Below are 15,800 nucleotides of genomic sequence, written 5' to 3'. Positions count from 1 at the left end.
ATAAACAAAAAAAGTAAACTTAACAGACACAGAGGAAGGAACTTGTGTGAAGATACAGAGGATGCGGGAAGAATTTTAAATGAAAGTTTATCTCTCTATTCACAAAGGGATGATGTGGATATAGTAATCCAAGAGAAGCAGTATGAAATATTGGACAAAATATTCATAATGAGAGAGGAAGTATTGGAACAGTTGGAATCCTTGGAAGTGGATAAGTTGCCAGGGCCAGATGGATTGTTCCCTAGAATATTGAAGGAGATGAGGGAGGAAATAGCAAATGGTCTGAGGATTATTTTCCAATCTTCACTAGACACATGTGAGGTGCTGCAGGAATGCAAATGTGGTTCTGTTATTTAAAAAGGGTACAAAAGAAATGCCAAGCAATTATAGGCCAGTTAATCTTACTTCAGTGGTGGGCAAATTGTTAGAATCAATCCTGAGGGATCAAATAAACTGTTACTTAGAAAGGCATCAACTTGTCAGGGATAGTCAGCATGGTTTTGATAAGAGAAAGTCATGACTTAACAATTTGATTGAATTCTTTGAGGAAGTGACAAGAAGGATCAATGAAGGTAGTGCAGTGGCAGAAGGATTAGAGAGGGTGGGAAGAAACACCATTTTATGCGGAGGGTGGTGGGTGTCTGGAATTTGCAGAGAACCATTTTAATAAGTACCTGGATCTGCACCTAAAGTACTGTAAGCTACAGGGCTGTGGGCTTTGTGCAGGACAATGGGATTGGAAAGGACACCTGGGTGTCTTTGGGTTGGCATTGGCAAGATGGGCTGAATGGCCCCCTTCTGTTCTGTATCATTTCTATTAATCCATGCAAGTCCATATACACTAATCAGAGTCATAAAGCATGGAAACAGACCTTTCAAGCCAACTCATCCATTGGCCGCCCAAACTTCCCTATCTAAATTAGTACCATTTGCCTGCACTTCCTTTTAAACATTTCCTATTCATGTACCTGTCCAAATGTCTTTTAAATGTTGTAACTGTACCTTAATCTATCACTTCCTCTGGTAACTCATTCCACATACAAACCACCCTGTGTGTGAAAACATTGCCCCTCAGGTCCCCTTTAAATCTTTCTCCTCTCAACTTAGAAATATGCCCTCTAGTTTTGAACTCCCCACCCGAGGGAAACAACTTCACTATTCACCTTATCCATGCTCCTCATGATTTCATAAACCTTGCAAAGTTCACCCCTCAGCCTCCTCAGCTCCAGTGAAAAACATCCCAGTTTATCCAGCCTCGCCTTACAACTCAAACCCAATCAAGCCTCTTGAAGATATGAGTTTAATGAACATGAAAACATGTTAGCCATTTGCTTAAGGGTCTCATGAAGAAACATTGACTAAAGACATTGAGTAAATGTAGAAGTTTGCCAAAAAGAAAATACTAAGGAAAATATTATAGAAAAAGCATTTTCCCAGTGAAAACGAGGATTGATTCCTTCCTGCAACAGAGCATTCTTAAATAGGGAAATACTTATGCCATGTTCCAATAATTCTAATGTGAACATTTTCCTCAAACAGAAAGATGAAGGTGCAGTTGCATGAAAGGAAATAGCCAAAGGATCAAAATTTTTATGTTTCACACTGAAGGCTGTTCCTCTTTGTGATACTTCACTCTTCCAGCAGGAGTCAGTATTGAAATAGTCTTTCTAGTTTTCCTCCCGGAAACAGTAGACACAAATGAACTGCAAGATAACAAGGAATTCCTAATCTATTGTAATCCCTACCTTAACAGTGTAGCATTTTAGAAGATTAATTGGTTAAATCGATTACTGGCTTGTTTTCCTAGCTCTGTGCATGGCCTTGCAACTGAGGTACCACTGCACCAGAATCATTATTTGAAAATCTACAAATGAGACTTCTGTCCATTGAGATTGGGTTGTAAAAGGCAGAAGATATAATAACATGGGAATTAATTTATAAACATATGTAACTCATTTAAATGATAAAAGCAACACTTATTTTTGGTTTTGGTTTCATTATCACCTTTTATTATCTTTAACAAAAGACAGTTGGAGAATTGTAACATTAATCATTTGATCACTGACAATGCAGAGTTCTGCAAATGTCCTCATTTGTACCATCATGTACTTGTTGATTCCTGTGGATTGAAAGATCTGAATCATGTATTCTGTGGTAGTGTCCCTAGTCCTGGGCCAAGAAACTGAGTTCAAGTCCCACTTGCTCCAGAGGTGTGTAATAACATCCCTGAACATGTTGATTAGTAAAATAGGTTAAAGATCTGGGGATGGGATAGTGCAGGTTTTAATGATTTTTGGATTTTTCATAGCTGGCCTCTTATTTCTACAGTATTAAATAATATCATGAGTTAATCAAAACAAATAAACCAGCTAAGAAACAGAATTCAAACCATATCAGATGAGATTAAAATAATAATTCAAATGTTAAAGCTATCTGAAGGCAGAATGAGAATTATGTAGGAGAGGATTATATATGTAGTTGCGCATTAAGTTCAGATGCAGGGCTAGGTAAGGTGTCTAGTTGTGGGTGGGTTCTAAAAAGAATGGGTTCATGTTTTGAACTGCTACAATAAGAAAGAAAGGCCTGCATTTAAATAATGCCTTTCAAGAGACATCTCAAAGCACTTTAAAGGTATTAAAGTGGTCACTATGGTAATGTAGGAAATATGGCATTCAGTTAGTGCACAGTAAAGCTCTACAAAACAATGTGATAATCATCAGCCTTTAAATAATTAGCTAGGACTCCTCTTTAAAATGGGGTTCTTTGTATAGACTGGAGCAGGCAAACAGAGCCTGGATGGTACCTTATAGTCTTAGCTTTGTTTCTTGTGCTTAAGTCCCAGAAGGGGGTTTTGGGGAAATGTTACCAAATCAGCCACCTCAGCAGACTTTGGGAACCTATCGAGGCTCACTGTATAAACTGTTCACTGATAATCAATTCAATTATGTTCCACCAGAATCATGAAGATTTATAGTAGTCACAGAAAGAATCTGACTGGTAATCAGATCTTCTTTGGAAGGGTGAAAAGATAATACCTTCAAAAGCATATTTGCAACAACAAATAGATAATGCAGAGAGGGTGGAATCAAAGTGTTCATAACTCCAAAACAAATTATCAATGACAGTCCCTTCATAAAAATAGGTTTAATAATCTTGCAAATGTTTTCCCACATCTTGCAGGTGTGAAATGCATGCAGAGTTCTTAAAATCAAGCGTGGCCACTTTTTGGCATACGCAGCCAGTTCAGTTTCAACACCTGATAATGTTCCCTCTGATTCTTCAGTTGTGAGAAAAGTCACACAGAGCTGAAGAATCTTTATTGTTTTGTTTGAATGTTTCATGCTGACAAAATCCCATGCCTGCTATTTGTACAGCTCTGATTAGATTTGCTTCATCATGCATTCTGTTTAACATACAACTTCAACTACCACTGATTTAAAAAGCAAAGCTGTGCTCTCACATTCTCTTATAGATCATTCCTAGCCATCACAGCTCCACCTGCCAAAGATTGCACATAAAAGGGTTTTGCCTCCCTATATCTATCATTCACATTTTCTTCACTACAGAGAACTGATTTCAAGGCATCCTCACATTGAGAAGAAATAAGTAGAAAACTGCTTTCAGAAAAGTATCTGAAAAATAGAAAATAATACCACAAGAACATTCCAGCATTAAGAGAACATAGAAGCAGACAATATCTGGCGAATAACAGATTTTGCTGATGCAGAGTAACAAAGGATGCACAGAAAACTCCAGTCCTCTATCCTGGTGTTTAAAAGATGGTTCATTAAACCCGCTTATCATGTTCATACTTTTTTTTGCAGAAGACAGCAAACCCTTAGCAACTAGTAGCACTGGATGAAGCTACATTACCTGTGCATTGCTAAATAAACTTACTGTGCTTCCTAGCAGTTTTTTTAGATGGAAGCATTCAACTGGATAGTTGCATTGCATTTCTTATTTGTTGTTTTCTCTTTCTCTCAATTGGGAGCAAAGGAATGCGGCATCCTGCAGCAACTCAGTGGGGATTTCAGCAGTGCCAATCACCCTTGCAAATCACAACCGAAGAATCTTTGATCCAGTTGAATTATGGCCAAGTCAAGCTGATCCTCACAAATGATGCTTGGGGTTTTAACTGATGTCCTGCGTGGATATGCTGCAGCTGACATTGTCTTTACTCCCTTGTCTTTTTCGGTGCATCTCCTCCCATTTGCATCTGTTCCTTTTAATCCCATGTAGCATTGGCTTCAGTTTTGGATTGACCTTCACCAGAGCCTGGGGAGTTTTTTAAGAAAAGGAAAATAAATTGTTCCCATTAAGAATCACACTACATTGAGAACTAGCACAATTAACTTTCAATTTTTATGATCGTCTGTCTTCAATCATTGGTGTCCTGGTTACTTTATTTTGAATTTGCAAAACAAGTGAGTAGATTGTTTCTAAAATGTGAAGTTCAAACAACTTTAATAATTTAGTCAGTTTTAAGTTTTGATATTTTACAAACTCATTCAGGTGATGTACTTATGGTATAATGTCTCCTTGTTACACAATAGACCAGTTGAACACTCATTTACGCATTAAGCAGTACAGGAAATGTTTATATCAATTCAAGAATGTGACCAATGATTCTGGACACAAGACAAATTCTAATTGATAGAAAATAATCTATCACTATACTCGGAGTCCTACAAACATGCGTAATCACTCAGTATGTGCTCAGTATGGCTACGGATGTAATAGGAATTCATTTACAGTGTTATCAATATCAATGATTCAATCCACGAATTAAGAACTTTAATACAAAGAATGTTTGCATGACAAATGGCTAATCCAAATTTAAATGGTAAACCACCTTGAGATACCAATCTTATTAAACTGGATTAACATTACTCTTAAAGTTGCTCTAATATCAAAATACTGTTCTGACAACATTGGAAAGTCCTGATGTTGTTCACTGAGCTAAAGATTGATGTAAACAATCCTCAACGTCTAAGTATTAGAGAAGAGCTTTGCTTGAAATGTAAAGAGTATTTGGCAACTGAAGTAAGACTGTCGCTAATGAGCCCCTTGGGGAGTGACTGCACCTTCTTTCCCTCTACAGATGATGTAATGCACATATTTTGATTTTCCCAGCTTTAACAGGCAGCCTTTCATTTTGTTGAAAAACTGGAAGCAAGATTACAAAGAGTGCAGTTGACCACAGAAATACCTCGGTTTCTAGCACATTGAGACTTTTCCAGTGAAGGAGGTCCACATGAGGGAAGCTCTCTTCAGTGTTCAGCACAAAGTCCCAAAAAGTCACTTTGCAGTTCTGTTTCTGCCAGGGTTAGTGACAGTTCTCTCAAGGGTCATGTCAAGAGTCAAGAGTAGCTTTATTTGTCATTTCTACCATATGCATCTGATACTGTAAAACGAGACAGCGTTCCTCTAGGGCCAAAGTGCTATATGGATAGCACAAATTGCACAAGGGGACAGTCATACATAGGGCAATAAGAAAAGTGCAAAACATGCAAACCAGCACAGTAATTCCTGACAAGACAATAGGCACAGTGGTAGACAAATTACAGTGTAATAATGAATGATCATTAATAAACATTAATTTCCAAATGCATACAATGCATTTGGAAATAATGCAATGAAACCTTCAGAAAACTTTCCAGGTTAATCAAGGATGAGAATCCACCATTACTTTGTAGATGATTACAATTAAAATTATTTGCAACTCACACAATCTTAAAAAGCTTACACATTTTATGATGAATGCCTTTGGGATAGCAACTTTCACTTGAGTATGATTTTTCATGCAAAGCCTAGGACTGCATGCTGATTTTTATATATTACTGCATCTTGACTTGAAGTATGATTGGAATCTCTCAATTCTATTACTATTCATGCAAAAGAAAACTGTCCATAATTCATGTATCCAATATAACTTTCCAGTCATAGCCAAAGCACCTCAAGTAATGGCCATTCTATAAATCATAGAACTGTTATCTCTCGAGTCCCCAACACATCTATTCTGGCCTGCCTCTCCCTCCTTTTTCAGGTGCCCTTTCAAACATTGCTTCAAATTCCACATTTGTTGAGTGTGTCAAGCCTTACCTCTTTCCCAAATTCACAGTATTTCTCACTCTCTTATTTTACAGCCATTTTTATTTGACCATGTAACACAAAATAAATCCAGGAGTAAATAATTTTGTTCATAGTTATTGTGATCATTTCCAGGCCCCTTTAAAGTTTAACTTTTAATAATCAAAGTATTAATGAGGCTCCTGCAGAAGGCAGAAATCTAATTAGTTTTGGGCTCCTTCTCTAATGATTAAACTTTAGAAGAGATAGAGTACTCTTCACAAATTGATTCCTGCAAGCTTCAGCCTTCCTTGCTGTAATCCTCAGCTGAAGCATCTCCTTCCCTTTTAAACTGAGCATAATCCAACTTTCTATCCACACAGGGGGTAGACTTACTGTCAGTCAACCATAGACGGATAAGTGACCAAATTTCAATCAGATACTGCGTAGCCGGGAGTTGACACCAATTATTTCTGAAAGGTAAGCAATGATACAGTGATAGCTCAGCTCAGGCTGAGAGTACAGATCAGTGAATTTATAATAGAGTGAATGAGTACCATGAGAACAGTTTGAATGGGCTAAAGTAGTGAGTGCACGATGCTGTGCAAATGAACTGTATTACAAAAAAAGTAAAAGGTGAAATACAAGCATGTTAATTGAAGAAGGTCATTCTTTAACTTTTCTTCGACTTAAATTATTTTTCTATAACTCAAAATGAGGTTTATATTTTTGAAGTTGCTCACTGATGGAATTCTGTGTGTTCAGAAGAAGCAGCAAGGTGCTGCCCTCAGATGACAGTAAATGACATTGGGGTCACCAGGGTCAGTTAGCCAGGTGAGGGTGAGGGTGTAGAGGAAGGAGGTAGAGGGTGACAAGGGGAACACATGGGTCTGGCTCTCATTTGGCCTGTTTCCTTCATAATGTCCATCTAGACCAGGGTGTAACTGTCTCTGCTCTTGGGGCAGTAGTTTTATGGGGAGCAGTTTGATGATAGTGTCAAACAATTGGGAAATTTTTTTTCACCTGTTATTCATCCTGCACATTGACAGGTCTAGCTTGCTCTTTGGTCAGCCAGGTGGATCTCATAGAATATGAGTTCCCTGACTGGGGCTGTTAATCTGTCCAATCAGGGAGCCCTGACAGATGTCAGAGATTGTCTTCACTCTAAGAGCTGGCGCTGAGGAAACTGGACCAGTGTCAAATATTATGCATGTATAAATAAAGGGTGACTTGATGATGGGATACCAACTCTATGGAGTTATTTCAGTGGTGTTGAGAAAGAAAAACACTCCTGAAGAAATTCGCTTTCAACAACTGTCTTTGAGTTCAGGTAAGCATTTCTGGCATTATGTTGTTATTTGGGAAGTTTGATGTTCTATCCTGCCATTGTAGACTGGGCCCAGTCTGTGGAAAGAATGCGTTGTATTTTCTGGGCAAATGACATGGGGCAGATGAAAAGTAACGAGTAACTTTCCTGACAGCTTGTGGACCGCAGCTTTATCGGTCATTAGGAGCCTAATATTTCTTGAGGGACCAGATATCAGAAGGTTTCAAGAGTTGACAAATTTAGTTAAGGAATATTATGACCCCAAGCCTCCTCTAATTCTGAGATGCTATCAGTTTTACCCAGCAGTTTGAGAACTAGGGAATTCTGTTGGGATTTTTAATGAGGAGAAAGAGAGGACTGCAGATGCTGGAGACCAGAGTTGAAAAATGTGGTACTGGGAAAACACAGCAGGCCAGGCAGCATCCGAGGAGCAGGAGAATCGACGTTTCGGGCATAAGCCCTTCTCCTGCTCCTCAGATGCTGCCTGGCCTGCTGTGTTTTTCCAGCACCACATTTTTCAACTCTGGTCTCCAGCATCTGCAGTCCTCACTTTCTCCTAGTTGATCTTAACCTACTGCGAATCCTCTTGCAAGGATGCCTATCTTGAAGAAGCTCTCTTCCTCCCTCTACATGGATCTCAGTGAGTCCCTCTCTCACTGCACCCCCCAGGTCATCTCCTCTGAAACAGACTCGCTACCACAGCCACGTCTCCTTCCTCAGCACCTGCCTACGGAACCGACTGACCCCGCATGGACTCCGGGATTTTTAATGAGGCAGAGGCATGTGATTTTGGTTTAACCCATAATGAGATGCTGAGAGACCGCTTGGTATGTAGGATTAATGATGTAACCATGCGAAACCAACTAATAGCTGAAACTCAAATGGACTTCAAACAGACTCTACAATTGATTTTGTAATTAGAAAATGTGGCAAGTGTAGCTTATACTTTACACAGTATACCAATGGAATTGGACACCCTTGCTATCTGACTGAGCTTAGGGAACACCACTTGAGTGAAGACAATTGCATAAGCTCACTCAGAACATATCCTGAACAGAGGGACTCTAGGTCAGCCCCAGCAGAACCCCAAACCAAAGTCAAGCCTCGGGAAAATGGTTAAAATTTTCTTCAGGACCTGGGTAGGCAAGCTATTGTAGTTGCTGCAAGTATACAGACTCAAGACATCAAGAGTCTCACTTGCAACAAAAACAGAAGTTGCTGGAAAAGCTCAGTAGGTCTGGCAACATCTGTGAAGAGAAATCAAAGTTAACGTTTTGGCTCCAGTGACCCTTCCTCAGAACTGAAGAGTCCCACTAGGCCTGAATTGAGTAAGAGAACTTATAGGTTAGTATCCAGGACAGTGCACACCCTGGAAAGCTCACCTACACTTGGTTTGGAACAGTTAAATTGCTTAGCACCAGTCACCCACTTATAACAGAGGTTGATACTGGTGCAGCTGTATTGGTGACTGACTGCAGAACCAGCATTTCACAAAATATTCTTGGGACTCGAACCATTAAGGATGTGCGACCTTGGCTAGACTGAGGACTTATACCAGGGAACCTTTATCGATAAAGGGTACAACTTTGATTCTGGTCTCTTAGGAGAAGTTTTTGGTTCAGTTACCGATGATTGTAGTTAATGACTTGGACCCAAGCCTTATGGGGTGAAATTAGTTCAGAAAAATTCACTTTGATTGGCTCAACATTCTTTGATTAGAAAATGGCTGCCTGAGTAAAGTCCTACTTAAATTCCTGGAGGTTTATCAGGCAGGTCTAGGGATTATCAAAGGAGCCAAGACCACCTTATATTTTGATCAGGAATTCCACGATTCTGCAAGGTCTGTCCAGTGCCATTGGCCTTACCGGCAAAAGTAGAGACAGAAAGCAGAAGGTTGGAAAGCGAAGGAATCATCAAACCAGCCCAGTTTGTGGAATGGGCAGCACTAGTTGCACCAATTTTGAAGCTGGATAAATACTTAAGCCCTCGCGGAGAGGACTTTTAAGAAACCTGGCAGAGGTTGGCGGGGCTGTCCTTCACGGAGCTGGACATGAGCCATAAGTACTTGCAATTGTGGTTAGATGAGGATTCCCAGAAGTATGCTACAATTAATCCCTAGAAGTGTTTGTACCAATACACAAGACTGCCATTTGAGGTGTCATCAGCCTGGGCATTTTTCAGTGTAAGATGGAATACATTTTACAAGGTCCTACCCCAGGTTGCCATTTATTTAACAGCCATTTTTACGTTTCAAAAAAACACATAACTGAAATTCTTAACCAGCAGGGGGAGCCGAATGCCACAGCTGGAGTAAATAGTCATTTTAAGAAATACTATCATTCTAAATCTGTAATATAAGTACAGGACAATCAAATTTACACCAATCAGCTCCAAGAATAGGAATGTTAAAACAAATGTACTGGCAGCCTAGGATAGATCAATGACACAGACATTAGCTACTGGTTGTAACTCATGGTGTAAATGGACATTCTACTGAGTTTAAACTGACATTGGTACATGGATGAATATTTTGTCTGATAAGTTAAAATGATTAAAACAGATCAAGGTAAAACCTTCTATAATTAAATTGCAAAAGCCAGGAGGACCAAGCTTGGAAGGCAAAAAACAGATCATGGCATGACTAAAGCAGAGGAAGGTTTCACTTATCAGCAGGTTAATATGCTCAAGATTAAAGCTGACCATTCAAGTAGACAGGGTTTTCAAAGAAGACCACAGCAGAATTTAATGAAACTTTTTCTAAATTATTTTCTGGAATAGTAAACCTCAGAAAACTGCAGACAAATGCAACACCAACTCCAAGAAAGGAAAACACTCAGTAATAGAAGACTAAGATAAAAAGAATGCAGGAGCAAAGAGTATTTTCACAAATCACCAAACCCACTAAATGGTGCTATTGGTCACTATTCCTAAACCAAGTGGGAATATCAGATCAAATAGACCAGACACAACTTAAGAAGGCTATGCAAAAGGAAGTCTACCTAATGTCATCAGTTAACAATCATTTAGCAAAAAATGGTGAGGCACACTGTTCACTAAATTATATAGAAGTAGTGGATATTGGCCAGTACCCTCAAAACAAGAATCAAGATTGTCAATTACTATTTTACCAACTTTTGTTCAATACTGTCTAATTGACTGCCTTTGAAATATTCCAGAAGTCCAACATAATAAAGGATTAGATGCTACTCAGACACTATCTTCATTCACACTTCAATAAAGGAGGAAAATGATCATAGAGTTCGGAATGTTCTGAAAACACTGTAGGAGGCAAGCTAAATACCAAGCAATGAGTGTGAACGCAGAAAACCTGTGATCAAGTTCTCAGTGCAAGCTACAGGCATAATGTTTCTCTTCAGAAAATGAAGGTGATCAGAGATCTGAGTCAAGATTAGAGTGGTACTGGAAATGCACAGCAGGTCAGGCAGCATTCGAGGAGCAGGAAAATCGACGTTTTGGGCTGAAGCTCTTTATCAGGAATGAGGCCGGAAGGCTCAGGGGTGGAGAGATAAATGGGACAGGGTGGGGCTGGGGAGAAGGTAGCTGGGAGTGCAATAGGTGAATGGAGGAAGGGGTAAAGGTGATAGGTTGGAGAGGAGGGTGGAGCAGATAGGTTGGAAGGAAGACAGACAGGTAGAACAGGTCATGGGGATGGTGCTGAGCTGGAAGTTTGGAACTGGAGTAAGGTGGGGGGAGGGGCAATGAGGAAACTGGTGAAATCCACATTGATGCCCTGGGGTTGAAGGGTTCCGAGGTGGAAAATGAGGTGTTCTTCCTCCAGGTGTCGGGTAGTGAGGGAGCGGCAGTGGAGGAGGCCCAGGACCTGCGTATCCTCGGCAGAGTGGGAAGGGGAGTTGAAATGTTCAGCCACAGGGTGGTGGGGTTGATTGTTGCGGGTGTCATGGAGGGGTGGCACGGTGGCTCAGTGGTTAGCACTGCTACCTCACAGCACCAGTGTCCCAGGTTCAATTCCAGCCTTGGGTGACTGTCTGTGTGGAGTTTGCACATTCTCACTGTGTCTGCGTGGGTTTCTTCCAGGTGCTCTGGTTTCCTCCCACAGTCCAAAGAAGTGCAGGTCAGGTGAATTGGCCCAGAGTGTTAGGTGCATTAATCAGAGGGATATGGGTCTGGGTGGGTTACTCTTCGGAGGGTTGGTGTGGACTCGTTGGGCCGAAGGGCCTGTTTCCACACTGTAGGGAATCTAATCTAACAATCCTATATTGAGTGGCAGAGTGGTTCAGTAGTTAGCTCTCCTGCCTCACGATATGAAGGACCTGGGTTTGATTCCAGTCCAAATGAGTCCCAGGCCAGGCTATCATGGAGGCAGTGAGTCCCCGAAGCGAGTCCCAGGCCAGGTTGGCATGGGTGCAGCGAGTCCTGGATGTGATCCCAGGCCAGGCCAGTGCAGGGGCGGCGAGGCCCAGGCCAGGCCATCGTGGTGGCAGTGAGTCCCAGGCCAGGCTAGGCTAGCACAGGGGGCAGTGAGTCCCAGGCCAGGCCAGCACAGGGGGCAGTGAGTCCTAGGCCAGGCCAGCGCGGGGACAGTGAGTCCCAGGCCAGGCCAGCGCGGGGACAGTGAGTCCCAGGCCAGGCCAGCACGGGGACAGTGAGTCCCAGGCCAGGCCAGCGCGGGGACAGTGAGTCCCAGGCCAGGCAGTGTGGGGGCAGTGAGTCCCAGGCCAGGCCAGCGCGGGGGCAGTGAGTCCCAGGCCAGGCCAGCGCGGGGACAGTGAGTCCCAGGCCAGGCCAGCGCGGGGACAGTGAGTCCCAGGCCAGGCAGTGTGGGGGCAGTGAGTCCCAGGCCAGGCCAGTGCGGGGGCAGTGATTCCCAGCCCAGGCCAGTGCGGGGGAAGTGAGTCCCAGGCCAGGCTAGCGCAGGGGCAGTGAGTCCCAGACCAGGCCAGTGTGGGGGCAGTGAGTCCCAGGTCAGGCCAGGCCAGCCAGGGGGGGGGTGCAGTGAGTCCCAGGCCAGGCCAGGCCAGTGTGGGGGCAGTGAGTCCCAGGCCAGGCCAGTGTGCGGTCAGTGATTCCCAGGCCAGGCCAGCGGGGGGGGGGGGGAAGGCAGTGAGTCCCAGGCCAGGCCAGTGTGGGGGCAGTGAGTACCAGGCCAGGCTAGCGTGGAGGCAGTGAGTCCCAGAGTGGAGGCCAGTGTGAGGGCAGTGAGTCCCAGGCCAGGCTAGTGCAGGGGCAGTGAGTCTGAGGCCAGACCAGTGTGGGGGTAGTGAATCCCAGGCCAGTGCCGGGGTAGTCATTTTCAGGCCAGGCCACTGTGGAGGCAGTGATTCCCAGGCCAGGCCAGCACGTAGGCAGTGATTCCCAGGCCAGGCCAGCACGTAGGCAGTGATTCCCAGGCCAGGCCAGCAGGGGGGCAGTGAGTCCCAAGCCAAGCCAGGCCAGTGTGGGGGCAGAGAGTCCCAGGCTAGGCCAATGTGGGGACAGTGAGTCCCAGGCCAGGCCGGCACAAGGGCAGTGACTCCCAGGCCAGGCCAGCAGGGGCGGGGGCAGTGAGTCCCAGGCCAGACCAGTGTGGGGGCAGTGAGTCGCAGGCCAGGCTAGTGCAGGGGCAGTGAGTCTGAGGCCAGACCAGTGTGGGGGCAGTGAGTCCCAGACCAGGCCAGTGTGTGGGCAGTGAGTCCCAGGCCAGGCCAGCCCAGTGTGTGGGCAGTGAGTCCCAGGCCAGGCCAGTGTGTGGGCAGTGAGTCCCAGGCCAGGCCAGCCCAGTGTGTGGGCAGTGAGTCCCAGGCCAGGCCAGCCCAGTGTGGGGGCAGTGAGTCCCAGGCCAACCCAGTGTGTGGGCAGTGAGTCCCAGGCCAGGCCAGCCCAGTGTGTGGGCAGTGAGTCCCAGGCCAGGCCAGCCCAGTGTGGGGGCAGTGAGTCCCAGGCCAGGCCAGTGTGTGGGCAGTGAGTCCCAGGCCAGGCCAGTGTGTGGGCAGTGAGTCCCAGGCCAGGCCAGGCCAGTGTGTGGGCAGTGAGTCCCAGGCCAGGCCAGCCCAGTGTGGGGGCAGTGAGTCCCAGGCCAACCCAGTGTGTGGGCAGTGAGTCCCAGGCCAGGCCAGCCCAGTGTGTGGGCAGTGAGTCCCAGGCCAGGCCAGCCCAGTGTGTGGGCAGTGAATCCCAGGCCAGGCCAGCCCAGTGTGGGGGCAGAGAGTCCCAGGCCAACCCAGTGTGTGGGCAGTGAGTCCAGGCCAGGCCAGGCCAGTGTGTGGGCACTGAGTCCCAGGCCAGGCCAGCCCAGTGTGGGGGCAGTGAGTCCCAGGCCAGGCCAGTGTGTGGGCAGTGAGTCCCAGGCCAGTGTGGAGACAGTGATTCCCAGGCCAGGCCGGCACGAGGGCAGTGAGTTGCAGATTGGCGTGGAGGTGAGCCCCTTGGGGCCTGGATTTGAGGCGTCGAGGTTTGAAAGCCCAGCCCATTGGTCTGAAGGCTGACTGTTGGCACGGACTTAGTGAAAAGACTAAAATTTGAGTACTTTTTAAAAAGAAAACTTCTTTATTCTTTATTCGTTATTCATATACTGATTTTTACCTTACAATTCTTTCAAGTCTGTAACTCATACCATGTACCTAAGATGGCAGTGAAGTGGTGACATTACAAACGTTTTACTGCACTCATTCAAGTGCACGTTTCAACAAAGGCGAATTCAATTCAATTCACCTTGATAGCCGAAATGGATGGTAATTCAGAATGAGGCGTCAGAACCATAAAATAACTCCTGAAGCAGACTAACTACTTTGATTTGACTCTGAGTTGTGAATCATCACCATTGCAGAATACACTACTATCAGCAGAATTACTAATTGGAGAAGATTGTGAATGCAAGTTCTTTCATTGTCTCAGAAATTACAATCACAAATAACCATGGAAGACCATAATCAAGTGAGACAATATGAAGATGTTTCAAGAGCAAAACAAACCAGGATCTTCAATCATCACCATCATTGAGCAAGAAAACTGCGACGCTTCAGCCAGGAGAAAGAGTGTGCATCCCAAACAGACATCAAGACTGAATTGGTGTTGAGATGAATAGCCAATGTGTTTCTACATTTTGTGGAAATATCACAAAGTATTATCAAAGAAACCAAGGAGCCTTAATATCTTTGAAAATAGAACCAGTGGCTGTATTCCTGCTATTCTGAAGAAGACAAGAAGATAGAGGAACCATGAAAGCTCTACAAATAGCCAAAGAAAGCTCATGCAAGTAGAACTTAGAGTAAACATACCATACTATCATTCCCAGAAGCAAATTTGATTGAGATTGAGTTGGGGTGGTGTGCTATATCTGTAAATAATGAAAACAAATATTTGTGGGATGATGTGAAGGAATGGGTTTAAAATTGAGTCTCTGGGGTCATGATGGAATGATGTGACATATGACTAAGATAAGCTGAAAAGAATCACATAGGGAAGGCACTCTGAGTTAGTGTAAATCAAAGCCTGCATGTTGTGTTAATATATCAAGAAAAAAGTTGTTGTTCAAATGTATCCAGACTAATGCAGATTCATGTAGACAAGATCCTCAATCACACTGACCTGAAGATGAAACATTTCATACACGGACACATGGTTAACTAGTCAGAATGCTGTTCTTGGTGATAGTTCCCAGTTCAATAGGAAAAAGGAAAGTGAAACCAGAAGTTAAATGGTGACAGAATACATTAGACTGAAAAAGAAAAAAAACAAAGTATGGAAAAGCAAGAAACACATTAAACAGCCCACAAAGCAAAAGAATTGAAGCAGAAGTCAGCTTTGTTTTTCTCCTATTAAAAAAGGAACACAGTCTCCAGTCCAGAATTCAAGTTACCATCTGAATTTCTCCCAAACATTCAAAATGAAACAAAGTGATGAGTGACTTGTTGAGGGGTATCATTTCGAAAATTGAGGGTGAGTTCACCTATTCACTTGTGCCCAAGGTCTTATTTGATTGTTTCTGTGTGTGTTTGGTAGATGTTAATGAGAAGCTAGGTAATCACTCCTCCTGGGCTCAGTCACCTCCAAATGTTGATTCTTGTTCAATTACACTTCTGTGAAGCACCCTGAGATATTTTCCTCTATGTTAGAGGAGCTATGTAAATGCAAGCTGATGTTTCTTAGAGTAGTGAGAACATTTTGCCATATGTTAAAAACACAGAAGTTTATTTAATTGGAAGTGAATGACAAAAATACCTTTTCACTTGGAACTTAGATAAACTCCTAAACATAGAAGTGAAAGCCAGTTGGCTTACAAATCAAATACGAATTTACTTGAAATTTGTTTGAAATATTTAGTTCAATTTCTACAACTGCAATGCCAGTTGAAGATAATTCTGAATTGACAGTCATTGAAGGAAAATTTAAAGCATTCACAGTAAATAAAACAAAAAAAAATCCTTCTAGGTTTCTATTTGTTTCA

At 43.4% G+C, this 15,800-nt stretch overlaps 1 protein-coding gene across 1 annotated transcript in view; it reads right to left on the bottom strand.

Annotated features, from left to right (window-relative positions):
- Positions 1-2,004: 2,004 nt before the first annotated feature.
- The window catches only part of LOC122551515 (dual 3',5'-cyclic-AMP and -GMP phosphodiesterase 11A-like), a 411,702-nt gene continuing 397,906 nt past the window's right edge, over positions 2,005-15,800 (bottom strand). Inside the window, exon 20 of the mRNA XM_043693531.2 lies at positions 2,005-4,275. Within this exon, the coding sequence (XP_043549466.1) occupies positions 4,132-4,275 (144 nt within the window). The 3' untranslated portion in view covers positions 2,005-4,131. The remainder of the gene's footprint in view (positions 4,276-15,800) is intronic.

Source organism: Chiloscyllium plagiosum, unplaced genomic scaffold (genome assembly GCF_037043375.1).
Source record: "Chiloscyllium plagiosum isolate Xiang-an unplaced genomic scaffold, Cpla_swu_hap1 HiC_scaffold_7, whole genome shotgun sequence".
NCBI classification, from domain to species: domain Eukaryota; kingdom Metazoa; phylum Chordata; class Chondrichthyes; order Orectolobiformes; family Hemiscylliidae; genus Chiloscyllium; species Chiloscyllium plagiosum.
Note: the sequence above shows the minus strand (reverse complement) of the source record. Positions and strands in the feature narration are given on the sequence as shown.